Source organism: Vidua chalybeata, chromosome 7 (genome assembly GCF_026979565.1).
Source record: "Vidua chalybeata isolate OUT-0048 chromosome 7, bVidCha1 merged haplotype, whole genome shotgun sequence".
Classification (NCBI taxonomy): domain Eukaryota; kingdom Metazoa; phylum Chordata; class Aves; order Passeriformes; family Viduidae; genus Vidua; species Vidua chalybeata.
Window position 1 is genome coordinate 16,166,499 of NC_071536.1, and position 25,454 is coordinate 16,191,952.

General features: G+C 37.3%; 1 protein-coding gene across 1 annotated transcript in view; it reads left to right on the plus strand.

Moving 5' to 3' along the window:
• The window catches only part of TTN (titin), a 236,396-nt gene that overhangs the window by 114,774 nt on the left and 96,168 nt on the right, over nt 1–25,454 (plus strand). Inside the window, exons 148-177 of the mRNA XM_053947624.1 lie at nt 702–782; nt 1,840–1,909; nt 1,984–1,994; nt 2,156–2,239; nt 2,578–2,700; nt 3,483–4,838; nt 7,122–7,205; nt 7,462–7,572; nt 7,918–8,043; nt 8,298–8,381; nt 9,329–9,412; nt 10,460–10,543; nt 10,800–10,910; nt 11,080–11,301; nt 11,526–11,624; nt 12,554–12,637; nt 13,140–13,235; nt 13,770–13,844; nt 14,784–14,864; nt 15,843–15,947; nt 17,313–17,396; nt 21,187–21,261; nt 21,881–22,276; nt 22,467–22,742; nt 23,006–23,281; nt 23,434–23,573; nt 24,033–24,159; nt 24,246–24,509; nt 24,617–24,883; nt 25,006–25,269. Coding sequence (XP_053803599.1) covers nt 702–782; nt 1,840–1,909; nt 1,984–1,994; nt 2,156–2,239; nt 2,578–2,700; nt 3,483–4,838; nt 7,122–7,205; nt 7,462–7,572; nt 7,918–8,043; nt 8,298–8,381; nt 9,329–9,412; nt 10,460–10,543; nt 10,800–10,910; nt 11,080–11,301; nt 11,526–11,624; nt 12,554–12,637; nt 13,140–13,235; nt 13,770–13,844; nt 14,784–14,864; nt 15,843–15,947; nt 17,313–17,396; nt 21,187–21,261; nt 21,881–22,276; nt 22,467–22,742; nt 23,006–23,281; nt 23,434–23,573; nt 24,033–24,159; nt 24,246–24,509; nt 24,617–24,883; nt 25,006–25,269 — 5,340 coding nt within the window. The remainder of the gene's footprint in view (nt 1–701; nt 783–1,839; nt 1,910–1,983; nt 1,995–2,155; nt 2,240–2,577; nt 2,701–3,482; nt 4,839–7,121; nt 7,206–7,461; nt 7,573–7,917; nt 8,044–8,297; nt 8,382–9,328; nt 9,413–10,459; nt 10,544–10,799; nt 10,911–11,079; nt 11,302–11,525; nt 11,625–12,553; nt 12,638–13,139; nt 13,236–13,769; nt 13,845–14,783; nt 14,865–15,842; nt 15,948–17,312; nt 17,397–21,186; nt 21,262–21,880; nt 22,277–22,466; nt 22,743–23,005; nt 23,282–23,433; nt 23,574–24,032; nt 24,160–24,245; nt 24,510–24,616; nt 24,884–25,005; nt 25,270–25,454) is intronic.

The following is a 25,454-nucleotide window of genomic DNA, read 5'->3' on the forward strand; positions in this document are numbered from 1 at the left end:
GAGTGGCATTAAAAACTGCCAAGCAGCACAGCTTATCCCACCCTAGTCATTATCACGTAGTACTGCCAAGCATCTGTGAAAAACTGTTGTGTGTGACATTCAAAAGGCATTTCATTGCAACTTTTGCCATGACTTCTTTAGTTTGTTTTCATCCTTATGGGGAGCATAGCAAATCTAAAACTGTTTGACAACAGATCCCAAGCAAAGTCACTTCCAACTTATTCTTTGCCAGAGGGGTAGAACCATGAAGACTTCTCAGAAGTTGTAACTCTTGTCAAAACATCCTTATCCATCTACTTGTTTTGTCACATCCTTGTATATCTATGTGTTTTGTCTTTTGTCTCTGTATTGAATGTTTAATTTTTGTAATTCTAAAAACTACACTAATATCTTTAAAGCATACAAGGTACCTAAGAAATCAATAAATATTGTTATACCTAAAAAAACAAGGGTAACACTACCTAAAGCTTGTATGTCAATAATAGTGTCTTTCAGAGGAGGAGATTTTTCTCTTGAGCATTAGAGTTTATAAAAATCATTTATCAAAATCCTACTAGTATATAATAGTATGCAACACTTTTTGCATGACATCTCTCTTTATATCTTTCCTTCTGATATGCTTCTTGTGATCCTCTTTCTTCTTTACAATGTACGCATTTTAAATACTTTAATTTTAAAAATGAATGCTGTTTCCTTTAAAGTGCCAGAGATGCCCAAGAAAATTCCAGAAGAGAAAGTGCCCACTTCTGTTCCTAAAAAACCAGAACCACCACCAGCCAAAGGTATGTTGAACTACAGAAAATTAAATTTGGAAGAGGAAAAACACCTCTATCTTGATTGTGCAGATTAGTTATTTTATTGCTTGTTTGTGTTTTCCTGTTACTTTTCCTTTCTGTGCCCATATAGTTCTATATATGTTACTGTGTTTAAAATTCTTCTCTTCTGAATCATAGTTGTAATCTGTACCAGTGTGTTAGAAATATTGATGTAGCTGAGCAGAAATGAGATTGACACTTGAGAACAAAAGCAGAAATCTTAAAAGAAGAGGAGAAAAGAGGGCCTCTGTGATGTGAAATAGTCCTGACTGACAATGAAAAACTAGCCTCAAAAGAGAGCATAGAATGAGTGATAGAGATGTCTAATATAGAAGAAAACTTGTGTGCAGAAAAAATTATATCAAGAAGTCATGACATATAGAAGAATGTGACATACATGGAATACAAAATAGACAATGTCAGTCTCAGTCAAATAGAGATTTGGGAGATATTTGAATAAAATGGAAAAATAATCTGACGTAGAAGAAGAAACTCCAGAAGACTCTGAGGTGTTTTCTGAGGCTTTACAGGGACATAAAATAACCTTAAGACAATAAACAAGTCAAATCAGAGGTTTTATTGGCAATTTATACTGAAAAGTTTTGAACATAACTGTAAAACTGTGCATAATTGAAAATAATCTGTTTCTTAAAGGGCCTGAAGGACCCAAAGAAGTAGATGTAGAGCAAAAAAAATTAAAGTTGCTGTGCCTAAAGCCTCACAAGTTATACCAGCTAAAGATACCTGACATTATGACAAAAGTACAGAATCAAAAAAAAAATCTTTTCTTGTTTTAACAATATAGAAGACAGCATTCAAGACCTCTGTTAGCATTTTCTTTTGTTATCAAAAGATGCAAATGTTTTGAGAGAAAAAATTAGATCTTTGTAGTTGGTGTTTTAAATAAGAGTGATCTGCTGTTATGCTTTAGTGTTTATGAAATTCTGACAGTATAAAGTTATTGCTATTTTTCGAGTGTCTGAAGTACCAAAGGAACTGGTCCCAGAAGAGGTTTAAGTTAAAGTATCAAAGAAACCAGAACATCCAGTGACTAAAATTGTATGCAAGGAAAGAAAACCCCTTAATTTTCTTTGGTACCATTTTAACATCACGGTATTTTACTTTTGCTATTAATGTCTTATAAAATATTTTGTTGTTTCAATTGTAGTTTTTGCATCTGTAACTCAGTGAGGAAGCAGAGAGAGTTTTCTCTAGGGAAAGGAGAAATTAGATATTCGCATCCAAAACCACCTGTGCTTTTGAAATCCCTGAGATGTACTTTTTCTTTATGTCTGAACACTGCAGACATATATAAATAAAATTAATTGCTTTTTTTAAAGTGCCTGAGGTGCCCAAGAAAGTGATTTCAGAAGAAAAAATACACATTGAAGTTCCTAAAAAACCAGAACCTCCACCAGCCAAAGGTATATGTTCAATAGTAATACGACTGCACATGAATATTTGTTTCTCTAAATATTACCTTTCTTACATTTGTGTTAGTAGCTTTTTTGTATACTTTATGTAATATATTTATAAGTGCTACAGACTGCGTGGTCTTCTTCCTTTGTGAATACTCCCAGTAACAGTGGCTACTAATACTGTGTGTAAAGCAATATGGAAAAAAAAAACAACAACCAACTGGTTTGTAAGGTTGGGCTTTTTTCTGATGCTGTTAGCTATTTTTTTACTTTGGAGCTATTACTGTCTTTTTAATTCCTATTCTTCAAATTCCTGAAATTAAAACAAACAAATATCTTTAAAGAACCTGAAGTGCCGAAGAAAATTGTTCCAGAGAAGAAAATACCTGTGCAAAAAATATCAGAACCTGTGGTTGTCCCAGAACCAGAAGCTGCACCTGAAGAACCAGAACTCCCACCAACGGAAGGTAAATCTCAATACTAATAAAATAACACAAGTAATGTTTTTCCTCTTTTCTTTAACATTGTAATTATCCAAGCCTTCTGCTTCCTGAAATTCTAAATTATGCTTGTTCTATTTATATACATATATGTGTGAGATAGACACATGGTTGTTTTTGAAAAAAATAGTGGCAAATATTGGATGTCTGAATTGCCTGTATGTTATTCTTACTATTATTCTACTTCAGGTCTTCTTACTATTTTTGCATATTCTTGCTACTCTACCTGCTTGGGTTCAAGAAAACCACCACAGCTAATAATTTAAAAGTTATAATAGGAGAAGAAAACAAAGTACACACTCTAGTAGCTAAGAGGAGAAGTTATCAATTTATTTGAAATACCAGAAGTTCCACCAAGAAAAACTAGATGCCAACACTGCTGTTTCTTGAAAGAATCTTCAGCTTATTGCCTGCAGTGCAATTAATATCTTTTGTCCTGTCCATTCTGTTGACAATTATCATGGCTTTTACTTATATCTTAAGTTATATTATTACTACATGTGTGTACCTCCGTATGGGAGCATGAGTTTTGTGAGGTGGAGTGTGTGTATGTACTCTTGAGAGAAAAGAGAGAAAAGCCACAATGACCTATATTCATCATTTAAAAAGCCAGCGTAAATGATTGATACCTGATATGTTTTTAATATTTTCATCACAACTGTCTTTTATGTTTTATGGTTGGCTTAATTTTGGTATGATTGTCAGTGCAGCTTTTAAATTTAGAACTAATATCTTTTATGTACATAAAGCAACCAAGACAACTTTGCCAGAAAAGAAAGTACCTGTTCCAGTTCCTCAAGAACCAAAGTCCATTGCAGGACAAGCAAAACTAAAGCCTCAAGAGGTGGAACTGCAAGAACCAGAAGTGGCTGGAGTGGCCCGAAAAAAGAAGGCTGTAAAGGCAGTTCAAAAACTAGAGCATGTTCTGACATCTGAGCAGCCTGAGACTCTTTTGACACTCCAAAAATCAGAATCTGTTGTAGTATCCCAAAAAACAAAGCGTGTTGAAGTGCCTGAGAAACCAGAGTTTGTTGTGGTACCTGAGGAACCCAAGCCTGATGTGGCATCCCAAAAACTAAAACATGGTGTGATGCCCCCAAAACAGAAGCCTGTTATGGAATCCCAAAAACTAGCACAGGTTGTAGTGCTTGAGAAACAAGAGTTTGTTGTGGTACCTGAGGAACCCATGCCTGATGTAGAACCCCAAAAACTAAAATATGGCATGATGCCCCCAAAACAGAAGCCCATTGTGGAATCCCAAAAACTAGCACAGGTTGTAGTGCTTGAGAAACAAGAGTTTGTTGTGGTACCTGAAGAACCCATGCCTGATGTAGAACCCCAAAAACTAAAACATGGTGTGATGCCCCCAAAACAGAAGCCTGTTGTGGAATCCCAAAAAACAAAGCGTGTTGAAGTGCCTGAGAAACCAGAGTTTGTTGTGGTACCTGAGGAACCCAAGCCTGATCTGGCATCCCAAAAACTAAAACATGGTGTGATGCCCCCAAAACAGAAGCCCATTATGGAATCCCAAAAACTAGCACAGGTTGTAGTGCTTGAGAAACAAGAATTTGTTGTGGTATCAGAGGAACCCAAGCCTCATGTGCCACCCCAAAAGTTAAAATATGGTGTGATGCCCCCAGAACAAAAGCTGGTTCTGGAATCCCAGAAACGAGAACCATTTTTGGCCCCTGAGGAATATGAGCTCATAGTAGTGTCTGAGGAGTCAGAGACAGTTGAATCAACTCAAAAATCAAAGCATGTTGTGATACCCCCCAAAACAAAACATTTTGTGCGGTCCCAAAAAACAGAATTTGTAGCAGCTGAAGAAACAGACTTTGCCACAGATTTCCAGAAGTCAATGCATACTGAACTGTCCAGAAAATCAAAGACTTTTGTGCCAGAACCTGTCATGGTGCCTGAGGAACCAGAAGCCATTTTAGAACCCCAAAACCTGGAGCCTTCTACACCACTTCAAAAACCAAAGCCTGAAGTGGCATCCAAAGAACCAGAGCTCGTTTTGGCACCGGAGGAACCACCACTAGCCAAGGTGGCTGAAAAGGAACAGCATGTTGCTGCTAAAAAGCGAGCAGCTGCACAGCCTAAAGGTATCTCTTGTGCATCAGATCTCTTTTCCTTCCCTTGAGTATGTTGTTTCACTGCTCATCTTAAAGCTTAATACACATAACTAATAGATACTAATATCTTCAAAGAACATGCAATGCCCAAAAAGCTGTCCTAGAAAATTTCTCTAGCTGTTCCTGAAAAAACAAAGCCTACATCAGTCAAAGCTATCTGTTATCATGAATACAAGACAATCACACTGAATCTTCTTTTCAGTATTATTTTAACCTCTTTTGTTCTGTCTGTCGTTTCTGATATGTTTTAAATTATGCTTGCCAAACAAATCATACTGAGTATGAGTGTGTGCTAAATTATTACTTCAAAACATGCCTGTTGTCCTCTGTGTTTCAGTCTTTGTGTTTAATACTGAGTTTTATTGTAACTGTAAAATGAAATGCACTAATATCTTTGAAGTGCCTGAGATGGCTGAGAGGACTGTTCCAGAGAAGAAAGTTCCCACTGCTCTATCTAAAAAAACAGAAGCTTCACTTCCTAAAGGTACATGTCACCACTATTATCATCATAAGAAAGGGTGTTATTTGCTTTTTAGGGTTATTTTAAATTAATCTTAGTTGAAATTGATCTTTCACTGTATACTCTGATATCAAAAATGTGGGAGAGATATGCCAAATATGAATTGTTGTGCAGGGGTGTGAAATGTTTCCTCAACTTAAACCATCTAAACTTTTGTTATACTGGGTTTATGCCATATCAAGCAGGTATGATAAACTCCTGTCTACCAAAAAAATGCCAAAATCTTAGAGATGTAAGAGAAGGAGTTCATAAACAGTTGTTCACATTATTAGCAGGGATGGCTTCATACATGGTTTAGTGCGGTGCAACTAGGCAGTGTTATGTTTACAGTTAGATTTGATGATCCTAAAATATTTTTCCAACCTAGATGATTCTATGAGGAAAGACAAAATAGACAGAAACTAAAGGTTTCAGCAGAGAGTAGTAGTTTTAGTACATAGAGCAAAATAATCACAAGTATCTCTATGTATCTATATCACAGAGCAGAATATTTTCTTTAAACTGTTATTTATAATTTGTCTGTATTTTGGTCATACTTTAACATTTTCAACGATGGGATTTGCAAAGATGTTACTTGTATAAATAGCATGAAAAAGCTGTAAAGTTACTGTGGGCACATAAGACGGTGAGCTTTTAAAAAGGCATTTACAACTGAAATACAAAAAAATTACTAAAGACACACTAAAACGAAGACACAATATATTGATGCAGTGATGCATCATTTAATTTCCTTTAGAACTCCCAAGCTCTGGCCAGAGAAAACATTCCCTCTGCCATCAGACTCTCTCCATCTGAAATACAATGACATTCCTCAAGTGAAGTACTATCTCAAAGTGATTATATAATTATTTAAATAATTTAAATTAATATTAGAGGAAACAGTTATAAGCAACATCAAGTGATTAGAATGAAAGCCAGGAGATGACAGAGGGAAAATAGGAGAAGAGGGGGAAAATGCACATAGAATAAGAAAGGAGAACTCAGCCTGAAGGGTAAAAATAGTAATAGTAAAGTGGAAAGTAAAAATATGACAATGACTGCCTAAACCAGCACAGAACACAGTCATTTATGAAATATGGCCAGTAGACAAACACACTAGGATTCCACAAATAAATCTCTGATCATCTGTTACTAAGAAGCCAGATATATTTTTTTACATTTCCATCCTGACTAAGAAACACAGATCACACACAGAGTTCCCATCTCCTGTGGGATGTCTTGGACACCCTGGTCATTCCACAGGTTGGAAGCAAAGCAGAGCTGATGGCTGAATGTAACCACAGCACTTTCTCAAAAAAGACTGCATGCAATATCTACTGGTTGCTTTATTGTTACATAGCCATCTGCAGTGCCCACAAAACTAAAATACACTAATATCTTTGAAGTTCCCAAGGTGCCCAAGAAAGGTGCTCTGGAAGAGCCTACACCTGTAACTGTGCCCAAACAGCCAGAACCGGCAGCAGTTCGAGGTACCTGTGGCTTTGTGCCTCAGTCCAAATGAGACTGTCCTTATTGTCTTAGATGTTATTTCTGGTGTCTGTTGTTGTTCTGTTCATTGGTGATTTCCTGAAATATCTGCCCCGGGGGGGGCTTGTGTGTGTGAGCCAATGAGAGAGAGAGGTTGATGCTGTGAGACCACTTTGGTTCTGTTCATGAGTGCATCTCCAGTCTACATGTCACTGTGCATCCTCCTGTTGTATGTACAAAACTGACTGCTACTAATATCTTTGAAGCACCCGAGGTGCCCCGGAAGGCTGCTCGTGAGGAAAAACTGCCTGTGCCCACTGCCAAAGCACCAGAGCTTCCAGCACCCAGAGGTACCTGTCTTCATGGATAACTTAACAAAGAACATACTGAGTCTTCTTCTCCTAAGCCTTGTCCTACCCTGGCCTGTCTCTGTTCCCTGACTGAGACTGTCAAGGCTGTGTGCGCTGGGACAGGGGTGCTGCTGCGTGGTGTGTGAGGGTTTGAGCTGCCTGCTGTGATGTTCTGTGTCTGTGTTGCCCTGGCTGTTGTTCCTACTTGCCCTGTCTTCTCAACTATGTAAAATGAAATGCACTAATATCTTTGAAGTGCCTGAGGTGCCTGAAGCTGAGGTCCTGGAAGAGGAAGAAGAGGTGGAAGCAGCAGAAGAGGTGGCAGCAGTTGCTGAGCCTGGAGAGCCAGAAGTCTCTCCAGCTGAAGGTATAGGGTGGTGTCCTGAAAGAGCCTCCCATGCCCTGCACATTGCTGCAGTGCTCAGTGTTCTTTGCCCCCCTGCACTCTGTGGGAGGGCTGACAGCAGCATTTTGTCATTTTGTATCTCCGTGTGCCTGCCCACTGCCCACTAGAGAGGGTGGGGTTTTCCAGAAACCCCCTTCCCAGTAAGCCCATACTTGGGCTCTTTGTAGCTTATCTGCCAGGAGTTATTGGCTGAAGAGGACACCCTGGTATTCTGTCAAGTGTTCTCTTTCCTCCTTTCCTGCTTTGCCATCTGCCTGTTTACTGACCTTAAGCTCAGTCAAGTAAACGGATCTAATTTCTTTAAAGTGCCTGAGGTGATTGAGCCGGAAGAGGCAGAAGAGGAGGTGCCAGTGGTCGTTCCCCCAAAGCCTGTGGCTGTGCCCAAGAAACCTGTTACTGTGCCAAAGAAACCAGAACCTCCTCAAGCTAAAGGTACATCTTCTGGAGAGAGGTGCTTTTTATTGTCCTGTACTGATTAATATTTTCATTTGTTATCCCTTCTTTTGTGTAAGATTTGTTGTTTGTCCTTGACCTTTAACCTCTGCTGGATCAATCTTTGTGCATGACTAACCAACAAGTCACTAGAGGAACTTTACAGTGCTTAGAAATATCTAAACTCTTTGACTGAGTTATGATTTTTCCTACTAATTTAACTGTGAAATTAAGATGAAGTAATATCTTTAAAGTGCTCAAGGTGCCCAAGAAAGCTGTCCCACAAGAAAAGATGCCTGTTGCAGTACCCAAACAACCAGAACCACCACCAGCCAAAGGTACCGGTCACTATTAGTATCATCATTAGAAAAAAATTCATGTTCTCTGGACTTCAGTTTAACTAATTTTTTGATGGCGATCAAGAGATAGGTGCCTAAGAAATACGAAGTGCATTGTGGAGTGTCAAAAACATGGCATAAAAACTAGAATTAATTCCTTGAAAAGATCTCTCTAGCTTACTGAATTTTTAGTAAAGTTTAAGAATTCGCATTTACTGACTGTTTAGTTTAAACAGAATAGCATGTTTTTCTGAAGAAGAGCCTGAAAATAAGTCTTTAGCTTTAAAAAACAAAACGTTGCAGCCCTGTAGCTTCTAACAGATGACAACAATAGAATAAGTTTTCTACCTCTTTAAGATAATACCAATGTACATGAGGAATTTTTGTTAGCAAAGGACTAGATGTATCTAGTGATTATCTTGGTAAGACATTAATAGAACCAATAACGGAAGAGAGAAGTACAAGAAGTATATCTATTTCTACAGTAGAATTAAAATGAAAGGAACTGTGGAACATAGAAAGTTAAGAGGAGGTGTAAAGAATGGAAATAATTGATAGGAAAAAAAATATGGTGATGATAAATCAAATGCTATCTCCTAAAAAAAATGTTACAATGACAAAGTAATCATGAATTATAGTGGCTGATACACAAACACACTAGGATTCCACAAATAAATCTCTGATCATCTGTTACTAAGAAGCCAGATATATTTTTTTACATTTCCATCCTGACTAAGAAACACAGATCACACACAGAGTTCCCATCTCCTGTGGGATGTCTCGGACACCCTGGTCATTCCACAGGTTGGAAGCAAAGCAGAGCTGATGGCTGAATGTAACCACAGCACTTTCTCAAAAAAGACTGCATGCAATATCTACTGGTTGCTTTATTGTTACATAGCCATCTGCAGTGCCCACAAAACTAAAATACACTAATATCTTTGAAGTTCCCAAGGTGCCCAAGAAAGGTGCTCTGGAAGAGCCTACACCTGTAACTGTGCCCAAACAGCCAGAACCGGCAGCAGTTCGAGGTACCTGTGGCTTTGTGCCTCAGTCCAAATGAGACTGTCCTTATTGTCTTATGTGTTATTTCTGGTGTCTGTTGTTGTTCTGTTCATTGGTGATTTCCTGAACTTTCCATGTTCTGTGCTGTGTATCGCTTAGGAATTTGAAAATATAGCATTTTGTATAAAAAAATCAAAATATCTTTTGCTTTTATTATATGGGTGTCCTATTCTGAATCAGTAGATATTAAGACTTTGTATTTTAGCAATTAATCATGAGTTTTCATATTGCTACCCAAATTTGTTATCATAAATAGGCAAGTCTTCATGACTCTTCTGGCAGACTCAGGTAATGTATGTAATAGTCATAAATATTTTGAAATGAAAACCCAGCTTTTTCTCAGCAGTGCTCAAGTGCAATAAGAAGTGACAGTAGAGAAAGTGTTGAAGAAATTGCTGACACTTTTAAGGTTTATAATAAAAAAGAATCATTATAAAATCCATTGCACTGTACTGGCTGTGGAAGTTGCCACAGTGAAATGAAAATTGAAGCAAGACAGGTACTTGGGATAAGAAAATCAGTCAAAAAAAAAAAAAAGAGAAAAGCATAAGCAAAGAATGGATATACAGAAGGACAAAATTAGGGAAAAAATGACAAAAACTGTGATCCTCATCCTGTCTGTGCCCAACTTGCTGAATGTAAAGCACCAGCAGATTAATGAGGAATGGTAACAGATAAGACATGGGCTGAGGTTGCTCCCAGAGAAAAGACAGTTCCCAGCAGGGCTGAGAATGAAAGGCTCCCCTCCAAGGGAGGAAAGGCTTCTAAGTACCCGAATTCACACCTCACGGTGAAGCCCCTACATAGCAAGCAGTTCTGTCTCGGAACCTACCTGGCATCACTACTCTGTGCCTGTGCCCTGGAGGGGTTTGTGTGTGTGAGCCAATGAGAGAGAGAGAGGTTGATGCTGTGAGACCATTTTGGTTCTGTTCATGAGTGCATCTCCAGTCTACATGTCACTGTGCATCCTCCTGTTGTATGTACAAAACTGACTGCTACTAATATCTTTGAAGCACCCGAGGTGCCCCGGAAGGCTGCTCGTGAGGAAAAACTGCCTGTGCCCACTGCCAAAGCACCAGAGCTTCCAGCACCCAGAGGTACCTGTCTTCATGGATAACTTAACAAAGAACATACTGAGTCTTCTTCTCCTAAGCCTTGTCCTACCCTGGCCTGTCTCTGTTCCCTGACTGAGACTGTCAAGGCTGTGTGCGCCGGGACAGGGGTGCTGCTGCGTGGTGTGTGAGGGTTTGAGCTGCCTGCTGTGATGTTCTGTGTCTGTGTCGCCCTGGCTGTTGTTCCTACTTGCCCTGTCTTCTCAACTATGTAAAATGAAATGCACTAATATCTTTGAAGTGCCTGAGGTGCCTGAAGCTGAGGTCCTGGAAGAGGAAGAAGAGGTGGAAGCAGCAGAAGAGGTGGCAGCAGTTGCTGAGCCTGGAGAGCCAGAAGTCTCTCCAGCTGAAGGTATAGGGTGGTGTCCTGAAAGAGCCTGCCATGCCCCGCACATTGCTGCAGTGCTCAGTGTTCTTTGCCCCCCTGCACTCTGTGGGAGGGCTGACAGCAGCATTTTGTCATTTCGTCTGTGTGCATGATGTTAAGCTCAGTCAAGTAAACAGATCTAATATCTTTAAAGTCCCTGAAGTGATTGAAGAGGAAGAGGCCGAAGAGGAGGTGCCACTGGTTGTTCCTCAAAAACCTGTGGCTGTACCCAAGAAACCTGTGGCTGTACCCAAGAAACCTGTGGTTGTACCCAAGAAACCTGTGGCTGTACCCAAGAGACCAGAGCCTGTGGCTGTGCCAAAAGTACCAGAACCCATGCCTGTCCTTAGAAAATATAAAGTTCCTTCAGTTAAAGGTACATACATCAGTGACTGTGCATCTCCTTATCTGTCTTCTCTGAATACATTTCCCCTTGTTTCACTGATGTGAAACATTGCCAGATGAATAATCTGCTGCTTCAATGTATTATTCTTCATGTTTTGTATGCCCTCCTCTTTTTAGTCATTGCACTTTTCACTGTTATTTGTATATATGTGTCTTTATATTCACAAAAATTAAAATTTACTAATATCTTTAAAGAAACTGAAGTGCAAGAGAGAACTGTCCCAGAAGAGAAAGTGCCTCTTACAACACCTAAAAAGTCACAATTAGAAAAACCAGAGCTTCCTCCAACCAAAGGTACATATTGCCAAGAGGCACCTCCTGAGAATAAATGTTTTCTATACTCTCTTTTCTTTATTCATATCTGAGTCTATAAAATTTGTCAGTTGAATGTAGCCTACCTTGAGAAAGACTGGAGCACAGTCTTTCATGGTTATGGCCGCTGTTACTGTGATGTTGTGTGCTGATGTATTTGTCTTTTTATGTTTCATATGTGCACATATGTACACAAAAATAAAAGAAACTTAATATTTTTTTAAGTGTCTGAGGTACCCAAGGAACCTGTCTCAGAGGAGAAAGTACCTGTTGCTATTCCTAAAATACCTGAATCACTACCAAGTGAAGGTTTGTGCCACCATAGATTTTACTCTAAGAACAATCCTTTGTCCTGTTCTTCTGAGTATAAGCTTTAAGCTAGACATTTTCCTTTTTCTCCCGTTGTGATGTTTGTAAGTTGTTCACTTCATGTTTTAGATTATACTAGTCAATATTTCTTGTATCTGTTAGTATAGCTTCATATTTGTAAGTAAAATATATGGTCCTGCACAGGATATGTCTCTTTTTAAGGGAATATTAAATTCCCACTAAATTGGAGTCTCTCAAAAGTTAGTATTTATGTTGCTGTTATAATCTTGAATTAATTGAGAGCATTGACATTTTTGGTCTTTCCTGTTACAATGACTCATCAACAAATTTAATGTTTAGTTTATATTGTATACATAAAAAATTCTGTCCTTCACACAATCTTCACTTATGCTTAGAAAGAAAGTGGTTTTCAAAATCTTGCATTAACTGCAAGGGTAACAGATACTGAATGATTACTTATCCTAACGTGTATTTGTCTGTGTCTGTTGAAGTAGATTTGCTTTTAGTTATATCTGTATAACTGTTCACGTGAAACAATCTTATAATTGAAAACTTACACCACTTGTCAATATTCTTTAAAGAATATGAAATCATAAAGGAGATTGAGCCCGAAGAAGCAGAAGAAATTCCAGTTGCAGAAGTTGAAGAAGCTTTACCAGTTGAAGGTATACAAAGTACTTCCCTAGAGGGTGCCACACACCTTTCTTTCATCATCATCATGTGTAGATTTTTCTTGCTCTCTCATTTTTCACACATGTGCCTGTGTTTTGTAGGTTACCTCTACGTTGTAGGTCTTTCTGTGATTCTTCCATTGTTGTGTTCTGGAATTTATTTCTGATCATTTAACTCTAAGTACAACCTTAAGATTATTTAAAATGCTTTCATTTTGTTTCTTGTCCACAAGAGTTTTCCCATCATATGGTTTTCTACATTTGTTCTCAAGTTATTAACATGAAGTCACTTTTTAAAGTCAGCTTGGATATTAGTATTGTGTGCATGCCTTGAAACAGTAACCTAAGGCTCTTTCATGCTCCCATTTAACTCAATGACATTTTTTCACTGGCTTCACTGGAAATGGAAAATGGTGGTCTTTAGGTTTGTACATTATTCTTCTCATAACCACCATCATAGGGAATTTATTCTAAATCTACCTAATGTTATTTAAAGTGCCACAACCTGAAAAGAAGATCCCTGAAAAGCGAAAACCACCACCGCCACCAGCTCCAACAGAAGATATTAAACTGGCAAAAGATCTACTTAAAGGTATAATCATCTGAAGCCATAAATAATGGTGGAAACTCAATCTTTTAAAATTATACTGATGAACCTTGAAAAGCATGCTTTTAGACTATAATTTTGTGTCTTTTTTATTTCTTTTCTAATATGCTATATTTTAATGGTGCGCCTCACTAATGCTCAGTCCGTCATGATTTTTTATCAGCATTTACATGGGTTCTTTTCAATAATTACAGGGAAAAAAATATTAAAACCATTTTAATCAAGTTAACACATTCTTCTATCCTTAACATAATTCTTCTCTCTTTAACATATTCTTACAAATGAAATAATTCCCAGCAATAATTTGCTGTTGTTATGTGATCACAGGTATCAGATCAATTGTGCTTCCTACAGACCATCTGACATTTTCTAAACAGTTAATCAGCAAGGATCTTAGCTTTGCAGCTTTTGTCCTTCTTTTACATCAATACTATTAATGAGGTGCTCGGATTTTGTAGAAAACTCCTTTCTTTTTGGAATCTAATATGTGTTGTAAAATTAAAATAATTTTCTTTAAAGCTCCTGAGGCAAGGAAGAAAGCTGTGACTGCAAAACCTGGTGAGCCTCCGAAATTGGAACCTCCACCTGCTAAAGGTATCTAGCTAATATAAGAATCTAGCTTAAAATAAGCCTCTCATGACCCCAAAGTTGTAGTTCTCAGTATCTTCTTGTTTAATTTGCTCAAATATATCAAAATACTGTCTATGTTAGATTATACTCAACATGCACCCCAATCTTGGGCATATATGTTTGTGTTATATTTATGTCCACTTTAATCATACATCATGCAATCCATGAGATGTAAGAGACAGAAGCAGAGAAGAGTGAGAGAGTTTTCATGAGTTTTACTACTTGTGTAGGTACTTGCTTTGATTTTCTGCTTAGCTAAAAATAAAAAATAAAATACTCTTTAAATGTATACACCATTGTTTCAACATACTTAGTTTATTATTTTTCTGAAATGTAACTTATTTTTGTGAGAGGACACTTTCTAGAGAAGGGAATGAATAATGTATTGAGCAAGCCATTTAACAGGTATGCCTTTATATTATTCATATGCACTGGAGTTTAAGATAAGCTAAGCAGTGGACATTCCTTCTTAACACTGTTCCAAGTTTAGAGATTAAAGTGGATTCTTACGAATATCACAGACAGACTGCTCTTATGAATAGATATGTAACATAAGCTTGTAGTGAAAGAAGACAAGGAAATAAAAATGTTGTGATGATGATTGTTCTTGAATACACAACCTTTATAATTTTCTCAAACCTTCTCAAACCTATAATTTTCTCAATACTTCTGTTGATTTGTATGAAAACTTCCTCTTTGTACATAAACTTAGATGACAGATGTATGCAAATTATATAGAAAATATATTAAAACTATTGGCTTCGGTAGCAACAGTTTAACCTTTGATTTTAGTGTTCAGTAGTGGACTAGTATTTGATTTGTGTGTTTGGACATGCTAGTTGTTGGTTAACTCTTACTGCTGTTATGAGCCTGTAATAAAATCTGGAATAATATTCTTTTAAGTGCCTGGACTTGTAAAGAAACCTCGCAAAGTAATTCCTGAGCCTACTCCCCCACCAAAAGAAGAAGTTGTTTTGAAAAGAGGTATAGTAACTCGGCTCTGTTTTTAAAAACCCAGCATTTTAACACTGATCAGCATAATCCCCTAAATAAAATTGTTTCGCGTATGTGGTATGGAACATTATATGATCAAATACTATCTGATGTCTGTTTCTTGGGAAAAGCAGTTGTAGTTACAGGGAGGAAGGGGGTAGCCTGAAAGTCTCCCAGGTGCAAAGGATCTGTAATGAAAACTGAGCAGAACAATGAAAATCTAGTTCCCTATCTCTCTCTATTCTGTTTTCCTTATCTCTTTATGTTAGAGTTGAGAGTCTTCCATTGCCCACAGTGTAAATGTTATTAAAGTTACATGTGTAGTCTATGTATTCTCTTTTGTGGTTTTCTTAGAGGTACCACACAGGTCACAGAACTCCGTGGTACTATTGGACATCAGTCCCATTTCGTGCAAAGTCTGGGGAGTTCTGAATCATTTTGTGCTCAACTGTTGAGTAGAAAAATGAAGCATTAATTCCAATTCTCTTTGAAATACCACAGAGGGATGATTCATGCTTGTGTACCTTGTACCTTCAAATTTCAGACAACATAATAAAATATAATATTCCATTTTTCAGATGACAGTGTCATTACATATCCAAGATGGAGAACTGAGAGGACAAAACCAAGTGAAATCAATAAAATGGAAAACAGACATTATATAAATTTGAGCTCTCCAAATACAATTCTTGAGTATTTACATTAAAATTACATTTAAAAAAACATTAAAATCTTTTCTCTCAAATGGACTGCTCTTAATAAAAATGTCTTTTTTCCTTAGATGACTTGAATTTTAAAATACTTTCAGAATAATATCTTGAATAGTTACACAAATCTTCCATTTCTATTGAGCTATATATTTTATTTTCCTGTTTCTTTATGATTGATGTTTTTAATCGTTGTCTTGTTCACTGTCTTGTTCTTTTGTTTGCCTGTGCTTTAAAAACTGAGATTTCTTTTCCTTTGAAGTTCTTAAAAAGAAACCTGAAGAGGAAGAACCTAAACCAGAAAAAGAGCCTAAACCAGAAGTTAAACCAGTACCTACACCAGTAGAAAAAATTAAGAAACCTGAAGGTACTAGATTACTATCAAATATATTTGTTGAAATGTATTTGTTTTAAAAAATCCCACTATTGAGTAGTGTTTTCTTAAGTGCAGGAGTGAAACTGGTGTCTTAAAAGATAGCTTGTGTTGGCCTAATTGTGCAGTTTAAGTCTTGCCTGGATGCACAACCAAGTTTGACATTCACATTTGGCTTTGAATTCTGTATTTTGGGATTGTTTCTCAATCTTCATTGCGTATAGAAAAGAGCTTTACAAATATTTTATATAATACTGATAAAAACGTGACTACAGCAGAACAGTTAATCAAAGCATTCTTTTAGGTAACATTTTACAAATATGCGTCCTTTTACCCATTTCTAATTTCTAATTTATTCAAATCTTACTCTATTTTAGGAAAAATATATGTTCCTAAACCTTATGAACATCTGAAACTGTTTACATGTAAAAACAATGAAAGCTTTTAAATACATTTGAGGGTATTCTGTTTAGGGATTTAAGGTGTTTTAGTGTATCTTACAAAATAAAAATATTATTTTAAAGTCCCAGAAGTTCCTACGAAGAAAACTGAGATACCTGCCATAAAAAAAGAGGAGAAGCCTGTGCCTGAACCACCAAAAGGTACAGACATGTGGTGCTCTTTTTCCTTATTGCAGCAACTAAACAATATTCAGTGCTGAATATCATGCTATATTAACATAATGCATTACTGTCCTCCAGTCTGTCATGACTACTGTGTCCTCATTAACCATTTTGCAGTCTTCTGGATTTCTTGTTGTCTTTATTCTTCAATGCTTGAGAATGTAATCTTTTTTCCATTGTTTGCAATCTTTACGAGAGTTAATCTCACAGTAATTTCTTGCTTTTTTAGCCAAATAAAATAGAAACCAATAAATTCTGTCTTCATTTGGCTCTCTCTGTGTTGTTGCTCCTAACTTCTAATGCTCAATGTGATTGCAAAAAAATGTAAACTAACCTACTTGTAATTTCTGTGTTTGAAATGGCAGAAACTAAGCAAGCATCTGTCCCAGTTCCTGGGCCTGAACCTAAACCTGTAGTAGGTAAGAATTCTTTAGTTGTGAATACTGATGAAGCCTTTCTTGTGTGTCTAGTATTTTGTATTCAGGGATTTCTTGGTAAAAGGACATTCATAGAATCACAAAATACCAGGTTGGAAGGTGACTTCAAGGGTAATCTGGTCCAACCTTTCTTGGCAAAAGCACAGTTTTGACAGGATAACTCAGTACCATGTGCAGCAGATTATTAAGTGTCCACACAAAGGCCTTTAGAATTAAGAAGACTAGAACTTTCCTACCATCTACAAAACATTTTAAAGAATATTGTACTTAATGTATTAAATCTTTTTTCCCCCATACAGCTCTAAAATCTCCAAAACCAGCTGAAGAACCAGCACCTGCTGTTACTGCTCCAGTGACAGCTCCAGTTGTTGGAAAGAAAGCAGGTATTTATGTGTATTCTTTGCTATTTAGAAGGTTTTTCTCTGACATACCTAAATACCTTCAGTATAAAAAGAGGGAAGAACTGTACAATAACTCATTCATTACAGGATGATTTGAGATCCTATTCAAGGATCTTGTTATTCTAGGTACTGTCACCTAATTTAAAACAAAACCATCTGTGATATACTATGGAGACCAATCTGTACTCTTTTGTCTGGATGGTAATATGTGTGTCTTTATTTGTTGTCCTACTATGAAATTTGCGTATTCTGTTGTTTTCTTGGTGTTCCTCGTGTCCTGATATATGTTTTGTGAATTGAATCTTGTATTTTCTGTGTAGACAAAGAGAAGTTACACATTTCTAAATAATTGTTGTGTTGTTTGGTTTCGTGCTTTTGTTTTGTCATTGAAGCCCTGAGAAAAACTGCAAGTGATGTTGAAGAATTAGAGTATTGCTATTTCTATCCGCTGTGCTCAGGACCCTGGAACAAAGCCTGCTGTGAAAAAAAAAAAAAAAAAAAAAAAAAAAACCCAGCTGGGATGGCTCCATTTCCTCTGAAACACTCTGAGCCTGTGCTCCACCAGCAGAGCTGATGTCCATTCTTCTCGCCCACCATTCAAAGGGCCTCATGGTGCAGTAGAGCTCAGATCTTGGGCATTTGAGAAGCCAAATCATTAATATCTCTTGGCCACTGATCTGGTGGTGCAGTCTGCAGTGGCACAATTAACCTATTTTATGTCAGTCAGCAGATAGCTGCTGTTTTTTGCTACTTTTAACCTACACTGGATTTAAATTGATGGTCTAACGAGACACTACTGAGAGTGGTTTACTTAGGTTTCCTGTTCATGCGTGCTGTTCTTACCTTTCTTTTGTTGTTATGTTGTAAGTTTCTGTTGTGTAGAGAAAAAGTGTTCTATGTTCATTTTATTTCAGGTATAGCTGTCTTAAATTTGTCTTAAATATATTGTTCCTGATTCTTATTCTTATGGATTTTTACTATCTAAATTACCTATGGAACCTTTGTAGCTGCAGAAAAGCCTGATGCACCACCTGTACTAAAACATAGAGATAAAATGCCCTCAGTGGAAGAAGAAAAGCCTGAGTCAATTGTGTTGAAGAAGATTTCAGTTGAAAAAAACTTGCATGTAAAAGAGAAAATAAGTCCTAAGGAGACAGTTCCAGCCATAGAGCCACTTGAGTATAAAATCTCACTGGAAACAGCTGGTGGAATACTGAATTCAGAGACAGATGAGCAGGAGAAAGTGTCTCTTAAATATTTTGTCCTGCCTTCTGAAGAAGAGGAACTGGAAATGACACCTGTATTTTCAGGAAAGACTACCCTTTCAGGTGAGAAATTAAAAGTTGAAATGGATTACATTACTTATACAAAGGAGGAGCTATCACTACCTGATGAGGAAGTGAAATTGATTTCTATAATATCTGAACATGTGGAAAGAGATTCTGGAGAAGAAAAGGAGGATGAAATTAAATTGCTTGTTCACAGGGAAGATACCATTGAGAAGGCCTCTGAAAAGTTTAGTGTTCTTCATGAAGGAAAGATTCCTGACCATGAAAAAGAAGAAATGGAACCAACTTGTATAACTAAACCCAGGAAGCCAGATCAGCCCAGGGACCAGAAAGGACTTATAGGAAAAGAGAAAAAATCAAAAAAAAGTTTGCAACCTGAAAAATTTCACATTAAGGATAAAACTTCATTTGTACAGGATATCATAGAGGCAGACATAGCTGAAACTCCTCAGCTTAGTAGTGAAAATGAGAGAGGAGGTTTTACTCCTGAGAAATATGAAGTTCCTCTTGGAGAATCCGTGAAGGGACATGGCATACAAAGTAAAATTCAGAGGCTGAAGCAATCTGGTAGCACAGTATCTGAAATTCCTATAGGTAAGATTCTGAACAAAGAAGCAAAGAAAATGGAAGATATTCAAGATGATGAGAAAGGTAAGAATCTGGATTTTACATCAGCAGAAATACATTCCTTAGACCTGTCTGAGAAGGCTCAGCCAGGATTGAGAAAAGATGTTGACCTAGAATACCCCATCGAGGATGAAGAGGTTCCTGGAGAAAAACTTCACACAATCTTTAAACCATCTGTTCTGAAGTCAGAAGTAGTAGAAATGAAAGCAAGAGAAAAATACTCTACAGAGAAAGAAGCTCATTATGAGGAGGGTTTAGGACAATTGTTGACTGAGAAGGCACTCCTAAGTGATAAAAAGACAGGCAAGATTTTACCAGAGAAGGAAGAAAGAACTATCTTCAGCACCCACTTAAAAAAAGGCACTATTAGGCAGTCAAATGCCCCTGAAGGTCTGCCTGTGAAAAAAGAATTTGATACAGTGATTACAGGAGGAATGGAAAGTGAAGTTTCCACAGGAGAACATGAAAAGGGAATCATATCTGAGTCAGTAAAGAAAGTTGCTATTCAGCCACCGCAAAGTCAAGATGAAAAACAAATCCAAGAAGTTCATACCACTCAGGATGAACATAAAGAAACTCTGGCTAACAAAAGCAGAAAAGGTAAAATTGAAGAAAAGCAACCTATAGAAGGTATATCAGATGAAAAAACATTACCTGAAGATGGCATTGGGAAAAGCACATCTGGTACCATGAAAAAAGAGAAGGGAAAGCTCACAGACAAAGTATTATCAAGCAAAGGGATCCTTGCAAATGAAGATACTTATTCCTCAAGCATAGGTAAGGTAATTACTTCAAAGAAAGCAGAAGGAGAGAAAGAATACCAGAAAACAAAACCTGCTCACCTGACTGAGCAGGCAACTAGACTTTCGAGTGAAAATAAGAATTTGGATGCACCTGGAGAATCATGTGAAGTTCTGGATGTTCCAGCAAAGTCTCATGCAAAGCGAGGTGAGGAAGACTCATGCCAAGTTCTTCCATGAAGTGCTTATACCATTTGCTTCAGGAGAGTGCCACCTGCCATTGTGTTTTAGTAACACCATTCGCAATTCCATCAAGTCTGTCAGCTGGCTTTACTGGCATTCAGCCACTCTTCACATGTTTGTCTTACCTGTCTGTACACGCAGCTGTGCGATCACTGTTCATTGTCTTAGTCTTATACTTTTCTGAGACTTCATAAATCATTCTGTGTGCCATTGTCTTCTCAGGAAAACTCATATTTTTTTTCTAGTATTCATTTTTCCATCCACTGCAACAAAATCTGTCCTGCATTGCATTCATATCATTCTCACATTAAAAGTATATTTTATATTTCCCTTCACAAAAAGGTAACAAGAGGCCTCATAGCACAGGTAATAATTTCAAAAGTCTGTGATGATTAATCACAATTTAGGTTACTAACAGGACATCCCTCACTTGTAAAAGTACCACATTGTCCTGAAACATATATTTAATTTACACAGTTTATATTTTTGTGGTGTTCATTAGTAAAAGTGTGTGGGTTTTTCAAAAAAAAGACAACCTCATATAATTTTAATAGGAACTTAAACTATTTTGTCAAGGAATGACAAAATTTTACTAATTAATGGGCAGGAGAAGGAAATAGGAGCTTTTAAGCTGCCTGTTAGACTCTACTGCTGAATAAGTCATTCCTATACTTCAGGATATTGAACTTACTATTGAGATATAGACAGTATACATTCTATAAAAATAGAGATATGTTTATATCCTTTCCTCCCCTTTTACATGTAGGTAACTAAAAGAAGAAAAAATCTGATATATAAAATAAATACTTTTCTTAGTTTTAGTAAGTATGTTTATTTAACTACATTTCTAATAATCTTGCTGTTCTACTTCAGAGGCCAAGCCACCAAAAGAAGAATCTCCAAAGGGTATCAGTCCAGTCAAAGGTAGGATATTACAAGCAATACCTTGTCATTGTCTAACCCCAGCTGGCAATCAGGCCCCAAACAGCAACTCACTTACTCCCCTATGGTGGGAAGGAGGAAAGAATAAGAAGGGTAAAAGTGAGAACTCACAGGTTGAGCAAAAGCAGAGCACACAGAGAAAGATAAGGAATTCACTCACCATTTCCCATGATCAGGGGTGTATTCACCCATATGCAGGACAGCAGGATGCCCTTCCATCCCTTGAAGGGCAAATGTCATAATTCTGAGTGCCCCCCTCCTCCCCCCACTTCTTCTTTTCCCTGCTTTAAATGCTGAGCATAACACCATATGGTGTAGGATATCACTTTGGTCAGCTGGGATCAGCTTTCCTGGCTGTATCACTTCCCAGTTTCTTGTGAACTCCCAGCCTTTTCAGTTGTGGGGCTCTATGAGAAGCAGAAAAGGCCTTGGCTCTGCAAGAGCCTCTCAACAATCACAAAAATATCTCTGTATTATTAAGACTGCTTTCAACACAAATCCAAAACATAGCCCCATACTAGCTACTTAGAATACCGTTAAATCTCCCCCAACCAAAATCAGCACAGCCTACAATCAAAAACAATTAATCAGGATTAATTTATTCATTTCTGGATCTGAATTACAGCCAAGAAGACACCTTCACCAGCAGATGCAGAAAGAAGGAAACTCAGGCCAGGCAGTGGTGGTGAAAAACCTCCTGAAGAGCCTCCATTTACTTACCAACTCAAGGCTGTACCACTGAAGTTTGTCAAGGAGATGAAAGATATAGTGCTAAAAGAAGCTGAGTCTGTTGGGTCTTCTGCAATCTTTGAAGTCCTTATTTCACCATCCACTGCAATTACCAGCTGGATGAAAGATGGTAGTAACATCCGAGAGAGCCCAAAACACAAGTTTATTGCTGATGGCAAAGATAGGAAGCTGCATATTATTGATGTCCAGCTGTCTGATGCTGGTGAATATACTTGTGTATTACGACTGGGGAACAAAGAGAAGACCTCTACAGCGAAACTTATTGTTGAAGGTATTCCCTGTTTCAAATTTATCAATAGACTACTCACTCCTCAAACTAGAACTGGTGCTTTGTAATTTTACACTAGTTGGTAGATGCATCCTTTTGTTTCCCTCAATCACTACACACATAATATAAGGCATTTCTGCATCGCATGTTCTATATCTAAAGGAGAAAAATCAAAATAATTTGTTTCCCACAGAACTCCCAGTGCGGTTTGTGAAAACCCTTGAAGAAGAAGTGACTGTCATTAAAACCCAGCCACTGTACTTAACATGTGAGCTTAACAAAGAAAGAAATGTGGTCTGGAGGAAGGATGGTAAAATCATCAAAGCCAAGCCTGGGAAGTTTGCTCTGGGTGTTATTGGTTTGTCACATTCCCTCACAGTCACTGATTCAGATGATTCTGATGCTGGTACTTACACTGTTACTGTGGAAGACTCTGAACTATCATGCTCATCTTGTGTTAAGGTAGTAGGTAAGCAACTAAAATCATGTCCTTTTTTCTCTCCAGGATATTTGGGCTGCTTTAAAATTATGAAAACCTTTTCTCATTGTCTTACAGTATAAGTGGACAGATAAGATTTTAAAATATTAATCTTAATTAATCTTAATTAATTTTAATCTTGTTAAGATTAAAAGCTTGTTGTAGTACAAAATCTCTTAGTTCTTTTTTATGACATGTCTATTTGTAATAAAAGTCTGCTAAGCTGTTCTCTTGTCTAACTTTTTGTCACGCAGAAGTTATAAGGGACTGGTTAGTAAAACCCATAAGAGACCAGCATGTTAAACCAAAAGGAACAGCTACCTTCAGCTGTGACATTGTCAAGGATACACCAAACATTAAATGGTTCAAAGGAGATGAGGAAATCCCTGCTGAACCCACTGACAAGACAGAAATCTTAAAAGAGGGAAATAAAATTTTCCTGAAAATCAAGAATGCTGGTCCTGCTGATATTGGAGAATATGCAGTGGAAGTTGAAGGTCGCAGATACCCAGCTAAACTGACCCTTGGTGGTAAGGAAGCTTTTATTTGGATTATATTTAATCAGCTTGTAGGCCAGTGTTGAAAAACATCTAGATAAACAAACATAAAAGATAAACTGAATTATTATAAAGCTCTATCAAAACTTGATCCAATCATATATGTGTTTATTTGTGCATTGTAGAACGTGAAGTTGAGATTCTGAAGCCATTAGAGGATGTTACAGTTTATGAGAAGGAAACAGCAAACTTTGATACAGAAATATCTGAAGATGATATTCCTGGTGAATGGAAGCTGAAAGGAGAAATCCTGAGACCTTCTCCTGTAAGCATCTTTGAATTTTAAAAGACAATTTATTTAAATTAAATACTGTGAACAGGTTCCTTGAATCTTTATGTTAAAATGTGTCATTGCTACTCAGTCCAGAATATATGATCAAAAAAACTGATTCTCTAAGTAAGGTTTATAATTTCAAAGGCTAAGTTTTGAAGGCCTTCATTTTCTTAAGGTATTACAACACATAATTCAAGCAATAATAGAAATATCCTACATACATTGTGGGAATGATTCTGACATTCTAAAGAAGTGTGGAATTCTGAAGAAATGTACTCCATATTTTAATTATTGAGTTGAAGTATTAACTTTCCTTGAAAAGCAATTTCATTCTTCCTACCTGACTCTTTACTGTGTATACAACAAAAATCCCTTTATTAAAAGCACATAGCAGCAAGGCATTTGCATTACACTGGTATTTGTATTTAACAAAGTCTGTCATCTCTCCAGACATGTGAAATCAAAGCTGAAGGAGGAAAACGCTTCCTAACCTTACACAAAGTCAAGTTAGAGCAAGCTGGCGAAGTCCTTTACCAGGCCCTGAACGCCGTCACTACAGCTATCCTGACAGTAAAAGGTACGATGCCTCACGGAGCATGACACCAGCTTTGACAGGGTTCACGTGGAGCACATTACAAATGATGTGTTACCTTTTGCTTCCAGAAATCGAATTGGACTTTGCTGTGCCCCTAAAAGATGTCACTGTTCCTGAGAAGCGCCAAGCAAGGTTTGAATGTGTTCTTACCAGAGAGGCCAATGTTATATGGTCGAAGGGCACTGATATACTCAAGATTGGAGAAAAATTTGACATCATTGCTGATGGAAAGAAGCACATTCTTGTTATCAATGATTCACAGTTTGATGATGAGGGAGAATACACTGCTGAAGTTGACGGCAAAAAGAGCACAGCAAGACTGTTTGTGGAAGGCAAGTATTTTCTCATGAACAAAAGAACAAAAAAAAAAGTTAAAGAATATGTCTTTCAGGACTACATTAGCCTTTTTTCTGATTGTATTTATGTGTCTACATTACAGGTGTGAGGCTGAAGTTCATATCACCTCTACAGGATCAAACAGTGAAAGAGGGGGAAACCGCTCACTTTCAATTTGAGCTTTCTCATGAAGACATGCCCGTGAAATGGTTCAAAAATGACAAGAGACTTCACACAAGCAGAACAGTTTTAATTACTTCAGAAGGCAAAGTCCATAAACTAGAAATGAGAGAAGTAACACTTGATGATATCTCAGAAATAAAGGCCGTAGTCAAGGACTTGAACACACAAGCCAACCTGAAAGTCTTAGGTAATTACATAAATAATTTAAAACCTGCTATAGAATAAATATTATAAGTAGAAAGTGACAAAATATTGATATTTTAGTATATTTGTATAACTAATTTATCTTATCCACTATGGCTTTTGTAGAGGCTGATCCATATTTCACTGTGAAATTACAAGACTACAGTGCTGTAGAGAAAGATGATATTACTCTGGAATGTGAACTTAGCAAAGATGTGCCAGTAAAATGGTACAAAGATGGTGAAGAACTAATAGCTTCCAACAGAATTTCCATAAAAACGGATGGCTTGCGCCGTATCCTGAAGATCAAGAAGGCTGCAGAGAGTGACAAAGGCATTTATGAGTGTGACTGTGGAACCGACAAGACAAGTGCCAATATCAGCGTTGAGTGTAAGTAATCGTGTCTTCGCTAAAGAAAAGAGCAAAACCTTTGTAAACCAGTGTAGACAGACAGACACTCTGCAAAGAGGAAGACTCAAAATGGACCTGTGAAAAGGATGGTGTTATGATGAATGGCTGAAATATCTAGATTTAAAGTTATTAAAAGTGATTACAAGAGACAGTATATTTCACGA